The sequence below is a fragment of the Salmo salar genome, chromosome ssa22 (assembly GCF_905237065.1).
Source record: "Salmo salar chromosome ssa22, Ssal_v3.1, whole genome shotgun sequence".
NCBI classification, from domain to species: Eukaryota; Metazoa; Chordata; class Actinopteri; order Salmoniformes; family Salmonidae; genus Salmo; species Salmo salar.
In genome coordinates this window covers 1,890,192-1,912,801 of record NC_059463.1, presented here as the reverse complement: position 1 = coordinate 1,912,801, position 22,610 = coordinate 1,890,192, and the positions used below count along the sequence as shown (strand labels likewise).

The 22,610-nt window shown below is 43.0% G+C and overlaps 1 protein-coding gene across 16 annotated transcripts in view; it reads right to left on the bottom strand.

Moving 5' to 3' along the window:
• Positions 1–22,610, bottom strand: part of LOC106582631 (receptor-type tyrosine-protein phosphatase T) — a 591,582-nt gene that overhangs the window by 178,230 nt on the left and 390,742 nt on the right. For all 16 annotated transcript variants that reach the window (XM_045705237.1, XM_045705245.1, XM_045705240.1 and 13 more), the window contains one exon: positions 1,841–1,976. In XM_045705237.1, the coding sequence (XP_045561193.1) occupies positions 1,841–1,976 (136 nt within the window). The remainder of the gene's footprint in view (positions 1–1,840; positions 1,977–22,610) is intronic.

Genomic DNA, 22,610 nt, shown 5'->3' with positions numbered 1-22,610 from the left:
AGTCTGCACTTATGGATTCCCTCTTCAATTCAAACCACAGTCCGGAGACTGAGATGGTCATTGCAAAATGTTTATTTTGTGGCTAATTAACCATTTCTTTGTCAATTTTGATATGTGCTTGGGGTTATTGTCTTGTTGAACGATCCACTTGAAGCAAAGTTTTAGCAACCTGGCAGAGGCTGACAGGTTTTTGGCAAAAATGTCCTGGGTCAACACGTGCACCTGTCCAAACGGAGATTAGGATTGTGCTCTAGCAGGGGTTGGTCTGGCTCTCAATCACTGATTGCACATGAAGGGTATCTGTATATGTGAGCATACACCATCACACCACTGCAATGTGCTGGTTTGATGGTGTATGTTGTGATCCATTAGTCTAATAAACCTCTACTTTATAATCCTAAATGCCTGATGTTCCTCAAGAAAAAAGCTTTGGAGCAAAAAAACCCCGCAATAAATGCCAAGAGAAAAAGCTTTCAGTTTCCATAATTCTCTGAAAAACTGTTGAGAAGCACTGTGGAGTTCTACAGCTCCAATCTTGTTACAGAAACAGTAGACTTGATAACAATTAAAATAGACAGTGACTCCCCCACTACCTTGCAAGTCGTATTCTCAGCACAGATACAAAATGCTACAATTTTGTGAGTTTACCATTAATTATTTAAGGGTTTTTATCTTGGACTTTTTGAAAAGCACATTTGACAGCGCTGTAAGAGTCCTAAGGGCTTAAGCTACAGGGCAGGAAAACATAAAATCACCATTAAGTATTTGCCTGTCCATTCAATTCATTCGTATGTTATTAGTACAAAAAACTAAGTCCATTTGGAAATCTCTAAAACATGTGTAACACTACTTTGAAAGATTAAATGGACAGTGTACTCCCTTCCAACAGGTTTTCACCACAAATAATTGATAGTGGCTAAAAGCCATGTAAAACACTGCAATTTAAAAAACATTGCCCCCGAACTATCTAGGTTGCAAGAATGAAATATAGATGAGCCAGCATGCCAGGCGTCTTAGGATATCGAAGCCTAAGCACTTCTTCTCCCTCTCCAATCTATATCCTCCACGGGTGGCATGGCTGCCTATCAGTCTTAACTATTTATGCGAGTATTGGTTTCCAGTTGTCCATTTAGCATAGTTAGCATAGTTAACCTGTAACACCCACAGTTTTGTCTCCAGATTGGTTGCCAATTAATATATGCCTTGTTTATAAATGTTAACAAATATTAAAATATGATTTATTTATGATTACATGTATTAATAGTTGATAAATAGTTTATTAATTTGAATTCATGAAATGATCATACATTTCTACCCTGTTTATTTTCAAGAACAGTGGTGATTGTGACATGCAATTTTGTCTCAACAGCATAGCATATGACACAAATGAATGGTCATGAAGTACAGTAGTAAGATATTTCAAAGTTTAATTCCTCTCTGTATATGTGGAGTAATTAGGCGACACATTTTGAAAGTATAGATTTTTTTTAAACTGTGGGTCCTAGCATAGCAAAATGGCATGGGCAGTATGTGATTAGGGTAGTTTAGGAAAGCAAGAGACAGAGGAAGGAGACAGAGATGTGATGGAAGTAAGCCAGTGTGCATGTTAACAAGACATAGAAAGCTGTGTGTGTCCGTAGACCCCCTAAAACATACCTTCGTCCTTATGAGTTAGTCCCAATGGTATTTCAGCTCAACAGAGGCCTTAGAAGTATTCTAGTCATATTGCGGATGGGACATTGGGTCACACTCTGGTGTGAGGCTGCTAGTACTATAGTAGCTGACATATTTCCACTTGCAGCATCGGGGACACACTAGGAGTTTCTCGACCACCCTTTACCTGCGTTTGAAGGTGAGAACCACTCCTAGTAGGATGATGACGAACATGAGGATGCCTGCGATGACACCAGCCATCTTGACGTTGCTGTCCACCTGCTTTTCGGGCTCCACAGCGTCCGAGTCCTGGGTGGACGCGCCTACAAACAGGCACAGACACATCACAGAGAGGAGGAGGGAGTTTACCCTGGGGCAACCATCCTCCATACACACACAAACACATACACAAAACGCACTCACACACACATACGCAATAATACACACACATATGCAAGTATACACACATCTGCACACACACATTTGCACACGTTGTAGACAGTGCACACACACACACTCTAACCACACACTTACACACTCACATACACGTATATGTGCACACAAACCTATTCACACAAAAACACTTATGCGAGTACACGCACACACGCTCATACATACAGACGGACAAATAGATGCAAACACATACAAACAAACATTCACAGTAAAGAGAGAACCTTTCTTTTGTTTAAATACAAGATCACAAAGTCATGCAAAGAAATGGCAGGGTCATTAATACTAATGCAAGGGAGACATTAATTTTGGTGAAAAGTGAAAAGATGATTAGGTATAGTGTTGCTGTTACGGGTATTGGCGGAAATGTTAGCTATATCCTGATCGATAAACTCCAAATGATTACAAGATAAAGTTCAATTAAGATTTAGTAAACTTGTGATAGGGTGCTTCTCACACAGGACAGATGAATGGTGAAAATCAACGTCTGGGAATACACATGTTAGAGTAAGGTCATGTTCTCTTGCATCAAAGGATTTGTGGTTGAGTTAATACGTATGAGTTGTTATTATCAACAGGCTTTTCATCTTACAGAGCAGTTGAACCACACTAAAACACAGAGGACATACAGTGCACTAATGTTGAACAACCAATGATTTGAGAAAGACATGCAGGAAAATGTTAGCATGGGTTGTTGAAGAAGCTTGGACATACAGTGAACAACAGTGAGGGAGAGAATGGATAGGTTGAGCGAGTTTATAGTACCGCTAGCTACTCCCAGCTTCTTCCATAGCTTACAAAAGTAACCACAACTGAAAATGCTTCCTTTGAATAATAGAAAGACTGCAGGAAGTACACCCTAATATTGCTGTCTGTTTGGAGACATTGGGTAACACAACATGCTGCTTCTACTGTATGTTCAACCTCTATAGATGTTACTTTTACTCAAGGTAGTCTTTTCAGGAGGTGCATTGAGGTCTGATATAAATACATTTATTAGATATTTTTTTAACAAACAAACACCAGAAATGAATGTTAAGTAGACCTATACAGTACCAGTCAAAAGTTTGGACACACCTACTCATTCAAGTGTTTTTCTTTATATTTACTATTTTCTACATTGTAGAATAATATTGAAGACATCAAAACTATGAAATAACACATGGAATCATGTAGTAACCAAGTGTTAAACAATTCTAAATATATTTTAGATTCTTCAAAGTAGCCAACCTTTGCCTTGATGACAGCTTTGCACACTCTTGGCATTCTCTCAACCAGCTTACCAACAACGACGAGATGGCCTACAGGGAGGAGGTGAGGGCTCTCGGAGTGTGGTGTCAGGAAAATAACCTCACACTCAAGGTCAACAAAACAAAGGAGATGATTGTGGACTTCAGGAAACAGCAGAGGGAGCACCCCCCATCCACATCAACGGGACAGTAGTGGAGAAGGTGGAAAGTTTTAAGTTCCTCGGCGTACACATCACAGATAAACTGAAATGGTCCACCCACAGACAGCGTGGTGACGCCTCTTCAACCTCAGGAGGCTGAAAAAATTTGACTTGTCACCGAAAACACTCACAAACTTTTACAGATGCACAATCGAGAACATCCTGTCGGGCTGTATCACCACCGGGTACGGCAACTGCTCCGCCCAAAACCGTAAGGCTCTCCAGAGGGTAGTGAGGTCTGCACAATGCCTCACAGGGGAAAAACTACTACCTGCCCTCCAGGACACCTACACCACCCAATGTCACAGGAAGGCCAAAAAGATCATCAAGGACAACAACCACCCGAGCCACTGCCTGTTCACCCCACTATCATCTAGAAGGTGAGGTCAGTACAGGTGCATCAAAGCTGGGACCGAGAGACTGAAAAACAGCTTCTATCTCAAGGCCATCAGACTGTTAAACAGCCATCACTAACATTGAGTGGCTGCTGATAACATACTGACTCAAATCTCTAGCCACTTTAATAATAAAAAATTGGATGTAATAAATGTATCACTAGTCACTTTAAACAATGCCACTTTATATAATGTTTACATACCCTACATTACTCATCTCATATGTATATACTGTACTCTATACCATCTACTGCATCTTGCCTATGCCGCACGGCCATCGCTCATCCATATATTTATATGTACATATTCTTATTAATTCCTTTACACTTGTGTGTATAAGGTAGTTGTTGTGAAATTGTTAGGTTACTTGTTAGATATTACTGCACGGTCGGAACTAGAAGCACAAGCATTTCGCTACACTCGCATTAACATCTGCTAACCATGTGTATGTGACCAATACAATTTGACTTGATTTGATTTTGATGAGGAATGCTTTTTCAACACTCTTGAAGGAGTTCCCACATATGCTGAGCACTTGTTGGCTGCTTTTCCTTCACTCTGCGGTCCAACTCATGCCAAACCATCTCAATTGGATTGAGGTCAGGTGATGGTGGAGCCCAGGTCATCTGATGCAGCACTCTATCACTCTGCTTGGTCAAATAGCCTTACACAGCCTGGAGGTGTGTTAAGAGTCATTGTCCTGTTGAAAAAGTAATGATAGTCCCACTAAGCGCAAACCAGATGGGATGGCGTATCGCTGCAGAATGCTGTGGTAGCCATGCTGGTTAAGTGTGCCTTGAATTCTAAATAAATCACTGACAGTGTCACCAGCAAAGCACCTCCACACAGTCACACCTCCTCCTCCATGTTTCATGGTGGGAACCACACATGCAGAGATCATCCGTTCGCCTACTCTGTGTCTCACAAAGACATCCTCTCGCTTCTAGCCTAACATTTGATTTGCAACAATGGGGGTTTCTACAAACATTCTTGTCTGCCTCTCCGACCGTTGCACCATTGTTTCATTTTGAGTTGCGATCTCTGTCCCATAAAATAGACTAAGAAAATGAAAATTTCTATCAGGATGAGACCGACAGATTTTCTGATACTGGCGAAATCATGCATCAACAATATGTTTATGTATATATTCAAAGAAATTTCAATAGAAAAACAAGTAAAACTCCAGCAAACAAACAGGAACATTAAAACGTGATGTTAACTTAAGGACCAATAGAGGACGTTCAGTACAGGTCACAGTTTCCTCACAGTATAACATTATAATAAGGTATTTTGATAAATGTTCCAATTTGGTTCTGATAGGACGTTATCCATGGGCCAGTCAATGACCACAAGCGGACATTTTATAATGGTCAAGAGGACATCACATGATGGTCCCAAGGGAAAGATCTCTGGGGGACCATTGTCTGGTCCTGTGTAAGTTTCCAGGACGTCACTGAGGACCATGTCAGGACTTTTTTAGGACATTCTCAGGACTTTTACTAGTCCTTAGGATGTCACGTGATAGTCTCAAGGGAACGTTCATTGTCTAGTTCCCTCTAAGTTACTAGGACATCACTTAGTCTATTACCATGCTTTAATTGTTTATCAAAGTTGCTCATTAATTTTGGCATGTGTACATCTATTAAAAGCTTTTCAGTGGAATAGCTCAAATGTTCCCGGAAGAGTCCTTTCATTGGATTTGAAAGGTTCTCTTTGTGTTATGTGACATTGTTTTTAAACCTATTTTCTCTTTTATGCTTTATTTCTGAGCACCCTTCACAATTAAGAACCATAATTGTTTTGAACTTCAACATAGCCAATATTAAAGCAATTGTACATGACAGGATTACTTTTTTAGCACGGCTGTGCTGCGGTAGTAGGTACGTGGAACACCGAGTACAGTAGATCAGCACAGCAGTGCTAAAAAATAAGTTTAACACACCCTATCATGTACAATTGCTTTAATATTGACTATATTGAAGTTCAATCTTAATTGTGAAGGGTGCTCAGAAATAAAGCATAAAGGGGAAAATATATTTGAAAAAACAGTCACAAAGCACTTTCCAATTTGATAAATGCAAACTTCCAATGTCACATAACGAAAAGAGAACCTTTCAAATCCAATGAAAGAACTCTTCCTGGAACATTTGAGCTATTCCACTGAAGCTATTCCCCATGTTTTATGTAAGATGGTGCCGGAGAAGAAGGCTGACGTTTTACTTGTTCCTAACAATTATGTTTTTTTTGTTTGTTTCTTTGCGTTTGTAACTTAATTTTTTACTTATTTTGTACATAATGTTCCTGCTACCATATCTTATGACCGAAAATAACTTCTGGACATCAGAACTGTGTTTACTCACCACGAACTGGCAAAATCAATTTTTTCCTTCAAAACTGTGAATGACATACTGCTTTCCCGGGAACAGGCCCAGATCCCCGTCATTTGCGTGAAGAGAAGGCAGAGAAAATGGGGCCAGAGAGTGGGCTGTATTCTGAAAATTCGTAGGTGATCGAATAAACCCCCAATTCTCTCCATTCTGCTAGCAAACGTGTAATCTTTGGAAAATAAAATCGATGACCTACGAGGAAGATTAAACTACCAACAGGACATTCAAAACTCTAATATCTTAGGCTTCATGGAGTCGTGGCTGAACGACAACATTATCATCATACAACTGGCTGGTTATAGAGTGGGGGAAAAAAGTATTTGATCCCCTACTGATTTTGTACGTTTGCCCACTTACAAAGAAATGATCAGTCTATAATTTGAATGGAAGGTTTATTTGAACAGTGAGAGACAGAATAACAACAACAAAAATCCAGAAAAACGCATGTCAAAAATGTTATAAAATGATTTGCATTTTCATAAGGGAAATAAGTATTTAACCCCCTCTCAATCAGAAAGATTTCTGGCTCCCAGGTGTCTTTTATACAGGTTACGAGCTGAGATTAGGAGCACACTCTTAACTTCAGCGTCTCATCCCGTTAGCGGGATCAAAATCCAGCGAAAAATCATATCGCCAATTAGCATAACAAAATATTAAAAATATGAAGAAAAAAAATGTAATATTTTTTTTGTTTGTTTTATAGATACACCTCTCCTGAATCGACCCACGTCATCCGATTTCAAAAAGGTTTTACAGGAAAAGCAAATCATTAGATTATGTTAGATGAGTCCATCGTAAAAAGCAGCAACATAGCCATTTTCCGACCAACCACTTGCATCACAAATAACCAAAAAACAGCTAAATGCAGCACTAACCTTTTACAAACTTCATCAGATGACACACCTAGGACATCATGTTACACAATGCATGCATTCTTTTGTTCAATAAAGGTCATATTTATATATAAAAACAGCATTTTACATCGGCGTCTGACGTTGACTAACTATTTTCCCCTCAAATGCGTCCCAGGAAACAGTGCTACAATTCCCTACATTTCTATTCGAAAACAATTTTTTAAATTTATATTGTCAATCTAACATTTATAGATGAATATCTCTTGAGAACACCTGTCATACCAAGATTTTAAATTAACTTTACTGGGTAATCACACTTTGCGAGAAAAGGAGATGCGATATTCAGAAAATGAGCTAATAAACCGAGCTCGGCGCCATCTTGGAACAATCGCATGTCACATCTCATCTTGTATAATATTGTCAATAATCGCCTACCTTTAGTTGTCTTCATCAGAAAGCACTTCCAGGAATCCCAGGTCCACAACAGATGTATTTTCGGTCGAAAAATTCCATCCTTCATGTTCCATTAGCCTGCTGTTGGTAGCGTGTCCTAGGGCTGTCTCCAAATGCTCCGACGTGCGCGGGACAGTAGTTTCGGAAAATGTACTTTTTCCCTCCTCTAGGTTCGTTCAAACATGTCAAACGTTGTAAAACATTAATCTTCAGGGCCTGTAACACCAAGAGAGCCAATAAGATTCAACGGGGACGGTTGCAGAGTGTTTTAAAACGTTTCCAAAGGTGGGGGTAGACTGGGCCGCCGACGTCATAATGGTGATGGCCCATCCCCTGTGACCAATTTCCAATGCGTCTCATTCACTGAGTTTCGACTGTATAAGGCTCAAACCACTGTGAAAAGACTGGGGACATCTAGTGGAAGCAATAGGAAGTGCTCAGTGAACCATTGCTCACGGTGTGATTAATAGGCAAAGTGATGAAGTCGAGTCCACAATTCAGAATTCCACTTCCTGTTTCAATCGGTCTCGGGGTTTTGACTGCCATATGAGTTCTGTTATACTCACAGACACCATTCAAACAGTTTTAGAAACTTTAGGGTGTTTTCTATCCATATATAATAAGTATATGCATGTCCTAGCTTCTGAGTTTGATTAGTAGGCCGTTGAAAATGGGAACGATTTTTTTTCAAAATGCGCTGTGGCGCCCCCTATCCTAGGGTATCCTTAAGAGGTTAAAGGGAGTGCTCCTAACCGCAGCTTGTTACCTGTAAAAAAGACACCTGTCCACAGAAGCAATCAATCAATCAGATTCCAAACTCTCCACCATGGCCAAGACCAAAGAGCTCTCCAAGGATGTCAGGGACAAGGTTGTACACCTACACAAGGCTGGAATGGGCTACAAGACCATCGCCAAGCAGCTTGGTGAGAAGTTGACAACATTTGGTGCGATTATTCGCAAATGGAAGAAACACAAAAGAACTGTCAATATCCCAGATCACACTGCCCTTTCCCACCTGGACAAAAGGAATACCTATTGAAGATTGCTATTCATTGACTACAGCTCAGTGTTCAACACCATAGTTCCCTCAAAGCTCATCACTAAGCTAAGGACCCTGGGACTGAACACCTCCCTCTGCAACTGGATCGTGGACGTCCTGGTGGGCCGCCCCCAGGTGGTAAGGGTAGGTAACAACAGATCCACCACGCTGATCCTCAACACAGGGGCCCCTCAGGGGTGCGTGCTCAGTCCCCTCCTGTACTCCCTGTTCACTCATGACTGCACATATGCGTACGGCCCAGTACATCACTGGGGCCAAGCTTCCTGCCATCCAGGACCTCTATACCAGGTGGTGTCACAGGAAGGCCCTAAAAATTCAAGACTCAAATCCAAGACTTCAGCCACCCTAGTCATAGACTTCTTCTCTCTGCTACTGCACTGTAAGTGGTACCAGAGCGCCAAGTTTAGGTCCAAGAGGCTTCTAAACAGCTTCTACTCCCAAGCCAAAAGACTCCAGAACATCTAATCAAATGGCTACCCAGACTATTTGCATTGCCCCCCCCCTTTTACACCGCTGCTACTCTCTGTTGATATCATCTATGCATAGTCACTTTAATAACTCTACCTACATGTACCTATTACCTCAATTACCTCGACTAACCAGTGCCCCCACACATTGACTCTGTACCGGTACCCCCCTGTATATAGTCTCATTATAGTTATTTTACTACTGCTCTTTAATTACTTGTTACTTTTATTTCTCATTCTATTCATATATATATATATATATATATATATATATATATATACTGCTCAAAAAATAAAGGGAACACTTAAACAACATATCCTAGATCTGAATGAAAGAAATAATCTTATTAAATACTTTTTTCTTTACATAGTTGAATGTGCTGACAACAAAATCACACAAAAATAATCAATGGAAATCCAATTTATCAACCCATGGAGGTCTGGATTTGGAGTCACACTCAAAATTAAAGTGGAAAACCAGACTACAGGCTGATCCAACTTTGATGTAATGTCCTTAAAACAAGTCAAAATGAGGCTCAGTAGTGTGTGTGGCCTCCACGTGCCTGTATGACCTCCCTACAACGCCTGGGCATGCTCCTGATGAGGTGGCGGATGGTCTCCTGAGGGATCTCCTCCCAGACCTGGACTAAAGCATTCGCCAACTCCTGGACAGTCTGTGGTGCAACGTGGCGTTGGTGGATGGAGCGAGACATGATGTCCCAGATGTGCTCAATTGGATTCAGGTCTGGGGAACGGGCGGGCCAGTCCATAGCATCAATGCCTTCCTCTTGCAGGAACTGCTGACACACTCCAGCCACATGAGGTCTAGCATTGTCTTGCATTAGGAGGAACCCAGGGCCAACCGCACCAGCATATGGTCTCACAAGGGGTCTGAGGATCTCACCTCAGTACTTAATGGCAGTCAGGCTACCTCTGGCGAGCACATGGAGGGCTGTGCGGCCCTCCAGAGAAATGCCACCCCACACCATGACTGACCCACCGCCAAACCGGTCATGCTGGAGGATGTTGCAGGCAGCAGAACGTTCTCCACAGCGTCTCCAGACTCTGTCACGTCTGTCACATGTGCTCAGTGTGAACCTGCTTTCATCTGTGAAGAGCACAGGGCACCAGTGGCGAATTTGCCAATCTTGGTGTTCTCTGGCAAATGCCAAACGTCCTGCACGGTGTTGCGCTGTAAGCACAACCCCCACCTGTGGACGTCGGGCCCTCATACCACCCTCATGGAGTCTGTTTCTGACCGTTTGAGCAGACACATGCACATTTGTGGCTTGCTGGAGGTCATTTTGCAGGGCTCTGGCAGTGCTTCTCCTGCTCCTCCTTGCACAAAGGCGGAGGTAGCGGTCCTGCTGCTGGGTTGTTGCCCTCCTATCGCCTCGTCCACGTCTCCTGATGTACTGGCCTGTCTCCTGGTAGCGCCTCCATGCTCTGGACACTACGCTGACAGACACAGCAAACCTTCTTGCCACAGCTCGCATTGATGTGCCATCCTGGATGAGCTGCACTACCTGAGCCACTTGTGTGGGCTGTAGACTCAGTCTCATGCTACCACTAGAGTGAAAGCACTGCCAGCATTCAAAAGTGACCAAAACATCAGCCAGGAAGCATAGGAACTGAGAAATGGTCTGTGGTCCCCACCTGCAGAACCACTCCTTTATTGGGGGTGTCTTGCTAACTGCCTATAATTTCCACCTGTTGTCTATTCCATTTGCACAACAGCATGTGAAATGTATTGTCAATCAGTGTTGCTTCCTAAGTGGGCAGTTTGATTTCACAGAAGTGTGATTGACTTAGAGTTACATTGTGTTGTTTAAGTGTTCCCTTTATTTTTTTGAGCAGTGTATATATATTTTAAGTACATTGTTGGTTAGGGGCTCGTAGGTAAGCATTTCACTGTAAGGTCTGTAACCTGTTGTATTCGGCGCATGTAACTAATACAATTTTATTTGATTTGAAAGGCTTTTGTACACATGCCGAAATAAATTTGCAACCTTAATAAACAAATAAACAATTAAAGCACAGCAATAGACTCATTATAATTTGTGGGTGTCATATTTCTAGCCTCTCTTTTACATATCCCTTTGTACAAAATATCCTTTGAACCAACAGATTAAGAATATAACCTTGGCATGTCTTGGACTTCAATTTACTGAACTATTGATTGAAAAAATTTCCTTTTGACACATAAGGTTTAAACAGTTTGAGGTATATCTTTCCATCTTTCTTTATTTCTACACACAGCTATACTGAACATTGTACTATCCTAAGATCAATGACTTACTGTAGCTCACATAAACCCTTAACTTTGCAGGATCTGGTGTTAGGAATTTCGGTTGTTCAGGTGTGGAAATGCTGGATTCAAAGGATAAAGCCAACCACGACTGTATTTTGAATGTTTATTAAAGACATTGTGCACACACAGGTGTAGACAGCAATGTTCTCCAAAGAGTCCATAGAGTAACACTCACCAAAGACTCAAGGTCTGAGCCCTCATTATATCCCCCAAACTCGGATCAGGCGTCACAGAGGTTGAGCATCCTTATCTGACCGTTCTCTCAGTGCTAGGCCATAACATTACTCAATGCCATAAACCATCTGTGTGGACTCTCTAAGCCCTACTGTAGCATTACCTTTCCAGACAAATATATTTACAGCCGGTGAACCTTAAACTCAGGAGAGTCACTTAAGTGGCTAAGTTGTGCATAAGGGGTACACTTACTAACATACGTTTTAAATTACTTTGAATGTAAACTACATAGACTTAACCTAAAAATGGGAAAAACACACAATTCAGTTTACCGTATACAATAAAGACGACTATATTTGTGTGTATCGAAGAGCTTAATGGCATATGGTATGCGTCCTTCCTCAAGTGATTCTGTTAAAATGGCCTATGTGTCTCTGTCATATTACTCTGCAACCTGATTCGCCGTCAACCTGCCAAAATCTGATTGGGTTCAAAAGTTCATAATGTAACAATAGAGTGCCCTGTTCTAGCCCATTTTCTGATTTGATACCACCAGAGCTGTCCAAAAATCAGACGTACTTACAGGGCCCTGACCGACCAATCATCTCCCCTATACTCATGGGAATATTATGTCATAGACATAGTTTGTATGTTTTCACATGAACAATATAAACAATTTAAACAATATACAGTATATCTAGGCCCATTATGCCTGCAGTTCCCACGGACAAAACAAGGGATGCAATGAAAATTATCACAATCTACAATGAAGCCCTTTTGATACACATCTTGAGTTGTATTTTATGAGGATATCTGTTGTTCTAAAGAATATTGCAAAACTGACTTTTTAATTGCAGGGTTCCCATAAGACTTGAGTCATTTGGTACCAAATACAGAACCCCTTGATCCATCATCATCAAACTTGTAATCTTTCCCTGATTAAATTCTCCCTGTGCATTCCTGCACGCCCACAGACTTGGATGTTTGGCTAAAAATAAATATGTAAAGCTTTTTACTTTGGGCTGAGGTAAAAATTAAGTGTCAAATAGGAATTATGACTAAAACCATGATATTAAAACTTAAGCTCATCCATAGAGGGATAGATTGATTCCACAGCCTGCCACAGTAATTGCTCACATTTCGTGAGATCCCCTGTAATGTATCAAAATGGAAAGAGCATGTCAAACTTTATTAACAGCGCATCTGTGGGTTGATGGATTACGTAAGGGCGGCAGAGATGAGTGACACCGGTGGCAGCGGTGGGATTTCAGAGGAAACAGCGCTGCATGGGGGGCTATTGTCTGGCAGAACATGCGGCAGCCCTGTGAGATTAGAGCAGCAATGCTGAGTGCCTCTAACGGGATTACAATCTGAGCACTGCAGCGTTGTGTCAGATGAACTCAGATTAATGTGATTTATCGGCACTGTAAACAATGCACAATGCTATTGGTACCAAGACTAGGCGTCGGGAAACAAAATGTCATCACTAATGTTTAGGTCAGAAGGACACACAGTACTTTAAAGGCTTTAAAAGCCATTATCTGGCATATTTCTTTTCCAGTCTGGATAAAAAGAACATGCCCTACATTTATCTGCTTTGTTTACAATGTACATACATACATACATACATACATACATACATACATACATACATACATACATACATACATACATACATACATACAGTTGAAGTCAGAAGTTTGTATGTCACCTCCTTGCTCTCAGGACGGGCTCTGGCCTGGGCCACGGCCATATGGGACCAACAATCATATATTTATTTTAATTGGCAAAGCTTCAGCCAGGAGATGAACAGTGTTTTTGATCACCCCATCAGTGGCAGGAATGCTGCCCAAAGACTCATTGCGCTTCGGCAGGGCAGCCGGAGTGTAGCTGATTACGCCATTGACTTTCGGACGCTCGCCGCTGAGAGCGGTTGGACTACTGAGGCACATCACTCAGCCTTTCTGAACAGACTCAGCGAGGTTCTCAAGGCTGAACTGACTTCCTGGGACAACCCTGACACTCTGGATGAGTTTATCGTTCTGGCCATTCGGATTGACAACCGGCTTCGGGAATGTCGTCGGGAGAGGACGGAGGAGTTCCGTGTTGGTTCCAGTGTTTCGGGTTCTGCCGAGGGAGTCGATTCTTCATTGGTTCCAACGCCTTATGCTGCGCATGCTTGTTCTGTACCCTGTCGGGGTTCTCAATTTCATATACTTCAGAGTCGTCGATGCAATTGGGACGCACAAGACTGTCTGCTCTGGAGTGAAGGCGCAGGATTAACGAGAAAATTTGTCTTTACTGTGGACAGTCTGAACATTTCTGTGCCTCCTGTCCCGAGCTGACGGGAAACGGGGTGATTCATCAGTAGATGGGAGAATACTGGCGAGTCAGATACAGTCTCCAGCTGCCGACGTGGTACGCACCTTGCTTCCGGCCAACCTGTGGTGGGACAATGGGCAGTTGGACATACCTGCTTTCATAGACTCTGGGGCTACTGGCTGTTTTCTAGATTGCACATTAGCTCGCCAACAGGGGCTGCCTCTCACTAAGCTGGACATTCCATTGTTGGTCACTGCGCTGGATGGTGGTAAGAGAATTATGTTCTCAATGTTAACTTCAATTAAAATACTCAGTCTGCCATCCAGAATGTGTAAGATTCTGATTTAATAACACAGACAGAGGACCAGCTTACAAGAATCAGAATTGTTTATTCAGGAGAGCGCTTTACAGTTCATACACAAAACATCTATTATATACCAGGCTCCTCATTTACACACACACATTACACACTAACACTAAGGGAATTTAATTGTTCTTCCCCAGAACTCTCAACACCGTAAATTCTTACCCAGCCGACAGTTTCATATCTCTGAGATTAGGGAAACCTAGAGGGTTCAAGCTAGGTCAGGTCAACCACAGTTTAACAGTTCTTGATGTTTACTTAAACACACAGACACCCATTCCTCTCCTATCCTAGTCAATCTCATGAGACTTATGCTCAACCCTTTAGTTACTTATTCTAAAGGCTATATAGACCATATCCCTAAATTCAGGGTAGAATTATTTAATAATTTACACTCAAGCAGGAATTCCTTTAACAATGGTCAACCCCTAGGGTCTGGGAAGGTGAAGCAATTCACCATGCCTATTCAGCCATGAGTTCTGGATTACCATGTGGAGCTTAACTAGTTACATCTGGTGGAATCCCCTCGGGAAGAGTTCTGGGATGGAATCCTTCATGCCAGTTCACCTGCCAGCAACTCTCCACCCCTTTCCGGCCCTGCTCATCTGGAGGCGTCGGACTCTCCTGTTCCTCCGACTGGGGATGACAAGCCTGATCTTTCTTGTGTACCTCGGGATTACTGGGATTTGGGTCAGGTCTTCAGCAAACAAAGGGCCAGCGAACTGCCTCCTCACAGGCTCTACGATTGTGCCATCAACCTTCTCTCTCAGGTCCAGAGACTGCAGCCATGAACCATTATCTTAACCTGTTAGGGCTAGGGGGCAGTATTGACACGGCTGGATAAAAAACATACCCGATTTAATCTGGTTACCACTCCTACCCAGTAACTAGAATATGCATATACTTATTACATATGGATAGAAAACACCCTAAATTTTCTAAAACTGTTTGAATGGTGTCTGTGAGTATAACAGAACTCAAATGGCAGGTCAAAACCTGAGAGATTCCTTTACAGGAAGTGGCCTGTCTGACCATTTCTGGAACTTCTTTGCCATCTCTATCATTTACTAAGGATCTCTGCTCTAACGTGACACTTCTCACGTCTTCCATAGGCTCTCATAGCCCGGGAAAAAACAGAATGTCGTCATTCCAGCCCCAGGCTGAAACACATTATCGCCTTTCTCAAGTGGCCCATCAAGAGACACTAGCTTATGCGCGTGACCCCGACCGCCCCCGCCTTTGGGATTTTTTCCTCTGTTTGCCGAAAAGGAGATTCCCTGTCGGAATATTATCGCTTTTCTACGAGAAAAATGACGTAAAAATTGATTTTAAACAGCGGTTGACATGCTTCGACGTACGGCAATGGAATACTTTGAATTTTATTGTCAGGAATTGCGCCAAGCGCGACACTTCTTTACTATTTCGGATAGTGTCTGGAACGCATACGAACAAAACGCCGCTATTCGGATATAACGATGGATTATTTTGGACCAAACCAACATTTGTTATTGAAGTAGCTGTCCTGGGTGTGCATTCTGACGAAGACAACAAAAGGTAATGACATTTTTATAATAGTAAATATGATTATGGTGAGTGCTAAACTTGCCGGGTGTCTAAATAGCGAGCCGTGATGCCTGGGCTATGTACTTAGAATATTGCAAAATGTGCTTTCACCAAAAAGCTATTTTAAAATCGGACATATCGAGTGCATAGAGGAGGTCTGTATCTATAATTCTTAAAATAATTGTTATGCTTTTTGTGAACGTTTATCGTGAGTAATTTAGTAAAATGTTAGCGAATTCCCGGAAGTTTGCGGGGGTATGCTAGTTCTGAACGTCACATGCTAATGTAAAAAGCTGGTTTTTGATATAAATATGAACTTGATTGAACAAAACATGCATGTATTGTATAACATAATGTCCTAGGGTTGTCATCTGATGAAGATCATCAAAGGTGAGTGCTGCATTTAGCTGTCTTCTGGGTTTTGGTGACATTATATGCTGGCTTGAAAAATGGGTGTCTGATTATTTCTGGCTTGGTACTCTGCTGACATAATCTAATGTTTTGCTTTCGTTGTAAAGCCTTTTTGAAATCGGACAGTGTGGTTAGATTAACGAGAGTCTTATCTTTAAATGGCTGTAAAATAGTCATATGTTTGAGAAATTGAAGTAATAGGATTTTTAAGATTTTGAAAATCGCGCCACAGGCTGCAAGTGGCTGTTACGTAGGTGGGACGAATTCGTCCCGCCGGTCCCATAGAGGTTAATGATGTGCTGTGTGACTTCCTTCACCAGTTCGTGTTTGTGTACCTGGATGACATCCTCATCTTCTCCAGGTCCGTTGTTAAACACGTCCAACATGTTCGCCAGGTCCTTCAAAGACTCCTCTCTCAACACTTAGTATGAGTTTCACGTTCCTCAGATATCTTTCCGGAGGTACATCGTGTCTCAAGGATGTGTAAGGATGGACTCCCAAAAGGTAGAAGCGGTGGTCAACTGGTCGCGGCCCAGCACTGTCATTGACTGCGGCTCACCAAGGGCTTGGCTGGGCATGTATGCTGGACCTCTGCTGCTGAGAAGGCGTTCCAGGACCTAAAACGTTGGTTTTCTTCTGCACCCATTCTTTTTCATGCGGATTCTTCTCTTCCCTTCGTGGTAGAGGTGGATGCCTCTGACGTTGGTGTGGGGGCGGTTATGTCTCAGCGCTCAGCTAAAGACCAAAAGCTTCATCCATGTGCCTTCTTCTCCAGGCGTCTCTTTCCAGCGGAGAGGAACTATGATATCGGAAATCGGGAGCTTCTTGCGGTCAAATTGCCTTTGGAGGAGTGGCTGCACTGGTTGGAGGGTTCGGAACACCCCTTTACGGTTTGGACTGACCACAAGAACCTAGCCTACATCCAGGAGTCTAAACACCTCAGTACCCAGCAGGCTCGTTGGGCTCTCTTCTTCACTCGGTTCAGATCCACGTTATCTTACCGTCCGTGAACGTGAAGCCGGATGCCCTCTCTCGCCAGTATCCCAGCTCCAGTGAGGATCGGCCACTTGAATCCATCATGCCCAGGTCGCTCATCCTCACGCCGGTGTCCTGGGGTATAGAGATTGTAGTGAGGGAGGCGCATGGTAGGGAGACAGTTCCAGACAGCTGTCCACCTAACATACTTTTTGTCCCTATTGGGGCACGGTACTTCAGTGGGCTCACTCGTCACTTCTCACCTCTCATCCGGGAGGGCAGCGAACGCTAGAGTTTTTGAGGAGGAGGTTTTGGTGGCCCTTGGCAGAGGCGGACACTTGGACCTTCGTGGCTGCTTGTCTGACCTGTGCCCGGAACAAGACTCCTCGTCAGCAGCCTCTGGGGCTTCTTCATCCGCTGCCAACACCTTCTTGAACCTGGTCTCATCTCTCTACGGCTTTCATCATGGGCCTTCCATCCTCAGAGGACCACATGGTTATCCTGGTCGTTGTGGACCGCTTTTCCAAGGCGGCACATTTCATTACACTGCCTAAGCTTCCATCTGCTCGTGAGACTGCTCAGCTAGTCATTCAGCATGTTTTCCGCCTTCACGGACTTCCTCTGGACATAGTCTCCGACCGGGACCCCCAGTTTGCCTCCAGATTCTGGAGGGCATTCTGTACTCTTTCTGGGGTCATCAGCCAGTCTGTCCTTGGGATATCACCCTCAGTCCAACGGTCAAATGGAGCGGGTGAACCAGGATCTGGAGACCGCCTTACGGTGCTGTGTGTCCGCCAACTCCGCCACTTGGAGTCAGCATCTTCCCTGGGTGGAGTACGCACACAACACTCTCCAGTGTTCCTCCACCGGCCTGTCACCATTCCAGGTGTTGTACGGTTATCAGCTCCCCCCTGTTTCCAGATCAGGAGATTGAAGTGGCGGTCCCTTCCACTCAACACCATCTCTCATTGCAGCCGGACCTGGCTTGGTCAGCGCTCCTGAGGTCCTCAGCTCGGGTTCAATGACAGGCCAACCGTCATTGCTGCGCGAGTCTCCTCCTGCATCCAGGCCAGATGGTCTGGTTGTCTACAAGGGATCTGCCTCTACGCGTGGAATCTAGGAAGTTGGCTAAGGCGGATCAATCCAGTGGACTATCGTCTTCCCCGGTCCATGAGGGTTTATCCCACCTTCCACATCTCCAGACTCAAGCCTGTGGTATTCAGTCCTCTGGTTCCGGCCACTCGGCCTCCACCTCCGCCTCACATGATATCGGCCAGCCTACACGGTACGACGCATCCTCTCAGGTCGTCAGTTCCAGCGTGGGACTCAGTATCTCGTGGACTGGGAGGGTTACGGTCCTGAGGAATGATCCGGCTCGAGACAATCTGTACCTCGGACCCATTCGGGACTTACATACGATGTTCAGCCACCCCTGGTGGAACGTCAGGAGCCATTCCATGGGGGGGGGTCTTGTCACAGTTATGTTTCATTTTTGAGTGTGCTCCCTTAGGTTTGTACTTTGGTTTTAGTGTCCAGGATCTCCTGATTGTTATTATTGGGTTCACTTGTGGTTGATTGCCCTCTCGGTTCACCTGTTGCCTGGCTATTTAGGTTCCTCTGTGGGCAGGGATCTTTGCTAAGGTCTAATGTTTTGATTAGTGTGCTCATGTGCTATTGCTTTGTTTTTTCTGTGTTTCTCTGCACCTGAGTCTGAGTTTGAACTAGCATTATTGTAACAGGCATAGGCTATCAGATCCTCAAAAAGGTTCTACAGCTGCACCATTGAGAACATCTTGACTGGCTGCATCACATTGCTACTGCTACTGTTTACAATCTATTATTATTTTTATTAAGACCTTTCACTCAGTACTTTGTTGAAGCACCTTTGGCAGCGATTACACCCTTGAGTCTTCTTGGGTATGACACCTGTATTTGGGGAGTTCTTCCCATTTTTCTCTGCAGATCCTCTCAAGCTCTGTCAGGTTGGATGGGGGCGTCGCTGCACAGCTATTTTCAGGTCTCTTCAGAGATGTTGGATCGGGTTCAAGTCAAGGGCTCTGGCTGGGCCACGCAAGGACATTCAGAGACTTGTCACGAAGCCACTCCTTCGTTGTCTTGTGTGCTTAGGGTTGTTGTCCAGTTTGAAGGTTTTCATCAAGGTTCTCTCTGTAATTTGCTCTGTTCATCTTTCCCCCGATCCTCACTAGTCTCCCAGTCCCCGCCGCTGAAAAGCATCCCCACAGCATGATGCTGCAACCACTCTACCATAAAGGCCTGATTGGTGGAGTGCTGCAAAGATGGTTGTCCTTCTAGAACAGGTATTCCCAAACTGGGGATGCCGTCGGGGGTACGCCAAATAGAAATGTGATTCACATTTTCTTTTATATATATATAAATATATACACACAGTACCGGTCAAAAGTTTTAGAACACCCACTCATTCAAGGGTTTATCTTTATTTTTACTATTTTCTACATTGTAGAATTATGGTGAAGACATCAAAACTATGAAAAATGTTAAACAAATAAAAATGGTATATTTGAGATTCTTCAAATAGCCACTCTTTGCCCTGATGACAGCTTTGCACACTCTTGGTATTCTCTCAACCAGCTTCATGAGGTAATCACCTGGAATGCGTTTCAATTAATAGGAGTGCCTTCTTAAAAGTAAATTTGTGTAATTTCTTAATGCGGCCTCCTGGCCTCCTTAACCTCTTACATCTAGACGTTCCGCTAGCGGAACACCTGCTCCAATATCCAATGATAGGCGTGGCGCGAATTACAAATTCCTCAAAAATACAAAAACTTCAATTTTTCAAACATATGACTATTTCACAGCATTTTAAAGACAAGACTCTCCTTTATCTAACCACACTGTCCGATTTCACAGCGAAAGCAAAACATTAGATTATGTCAGCAGAGTACCCAGCCAGAAATAATCAGACACCCATTTTTCAAGCTAGCATATAATGTCACAAAAAACAAAACCACAGCTAAATGCAGCACTAACCTTTAATGATCTTCATCAGATGACAACCCTAGGACATTATGTTATACAATGCATGCATGTTTTGTTCAATCAAGTTCATATTTATATCAAAAACCAGCTTTTTACATTAGCATGTGACGTTCAGAACTAGCATACCCCCCACAAACCTCGGTGAATTTACTAAATTACTCACGATAAACGTTCACAAAAAACATAACAATTATTGTAAGAATTATAGATACAGAACTCCTTTGTGCAATCGAGGTGTCCGATTTTAAAATAGCTTTTCGGTGAAAGCACATTTTGCAATATTCTGAGTAGATAGCCCAGCCATCACGGCTAGCTATTTAGACACCCACCAAGTTTAGCCCTGACCAAACTCCGATTTACTATTAGAAAAGTTTGATTACCTTTGGTGTTCTTCATCAGAATGCGCTCCCAGGACTGCTACTTCAATAACAAATGTTGGTTTGGTTCAAAATAATCCATTGTTATATCCAAATAGCGGCGTTTTGTTCGTGCGTTCAAGACACTATCCGAAGTGTAAATAAGGGTCACGAGCATGGTGCATTTCGTGACAAAAGATTTCTAAATATTCCATTACCGTACTTCGAAGCACGTCAACCGCTGTTTAAAATAAATTTTTATGCCATTTTTCTCGTAAAAAAGCGATAATATTCCGACCGGGAATCTGCGTTTAGGTAAAAAGACGAAAGAAAATAAAGCATGGGGTCGACTCGGGCACGAGCCTGAGTCTCACAATACTGTGACCAGCCACTATCCAAACGCGCTACTTTTTTTCAGCCAGAGCCTGCAAAGCCACGATTCAGCTTTTTGCCGCCTTCTGAGAGCCCATGGGAGCCGTAGGAAGTGTCACGTAACAGCAGAGATCCCCTGTAATGGATAGAGATAATCAAGAAGGCCAAGAAATTGTCAGACAGGGCACTTCCTGCATGGAATCTTCTCAGGTTTTGGCCTGCCAAATGAGTTCTGTTATACTCACAGACACCATTCAAACAGTTTTAGAAACTTTGGAATGTTTTCTATCCAAAGCTAATAATTATATGCATATTCTAGTTTCTGGGCAGGAGTAATAATCAGATTAAATCGGGTACGTTTTTTATCCGGCCGTGAAAATACTGCCCCCTAGCCATAACAGGTTAATGCGTTTGAGCCAATCAGTGTTGTGACAAGGTATACAAAAGATTTGTTTAAAAAAAGAAGTCCATATTATGGCAAGAACAGCTCAAATAAGCAGAGAAACAATATTCCATCATTACTTTAAGACATGAAGGCCAGTCAATATGAAACATTTCAAGAACTAAAACCATCAAGCACTATGATGAAACTGGCTCTCATGAGGTCCGCCACAGGAATGGAAGACCCAGAGTTACCTCTGCTGCAGAGGATAAGTTCATTACAGTTACCAGCCACAAAAATTGCAGCCCAAATAAATTATACAGAGTTAAAGTGACAAACACATCTCCTGTTTAGCGGAGACTGTGAATCATGCCTTCATTTTTTATTTATTTAACCTTTATTTAACAAAGCAAGTCAGTTAAGAACAAAAATTCTTATTTACAATGACGGCCTACCAGCAAACAGTGTTAAATGCCTTGTTCAGGGGTCGATTTTTTTTTTTTACCTTGTCAGCTCAGGGATTTGATCCAGCAACCTTCCTGTTACTGGCCCACCGATCTAACCACTAGGCTACCTGCTATGCTAATGATCAAGTCGCTGCAAAGAAACCAATACTAAAGGACACTAATAATAATAAGAGACTTGCTTGGGCCAAGAAACACGAGCAATGGACATTAGACCAGTGGAAATTTGTCCTTTGGTCTGGTTCCAAATTTGACATTTTTGGTTCCAACTGCCGTGTCTTTGTGAGACGCTGTGTGGGTTAACGGATGATCTCCGCATGTGTATTTCCCACCGTAAAGCATGGAGGAAGAAGTGTTATGGTGTGGGGGTGCTTTGCTGGTGACACTGTCTGTGATTTATTTAGAATTCAATGCACACTTAACCAATATGGCTACCACAGCAATCTGCAGCGATACGCCATCCCATCTGGTTTGCGCTTAGTGGGACTATAATTTGTTTTCAACAGGACAATGTCCCAACACACCTCCAGGCTGTGTAAGGGCTATTTGATCAAGAAGGAGAGTGATGGAGTGCTGCATTAGATGACCTGGCCTCCACAATCACCCGACCTCAACCCAATTGAGATGGTTTAGAATGAGTTGGACCGCAATGACGGAAAAGCAGCCAAAAAAATGCTCAGCATATGTGGGAACTCCTTCAAGCATTCCAAGGGGAGCTGGTTGAGAGAA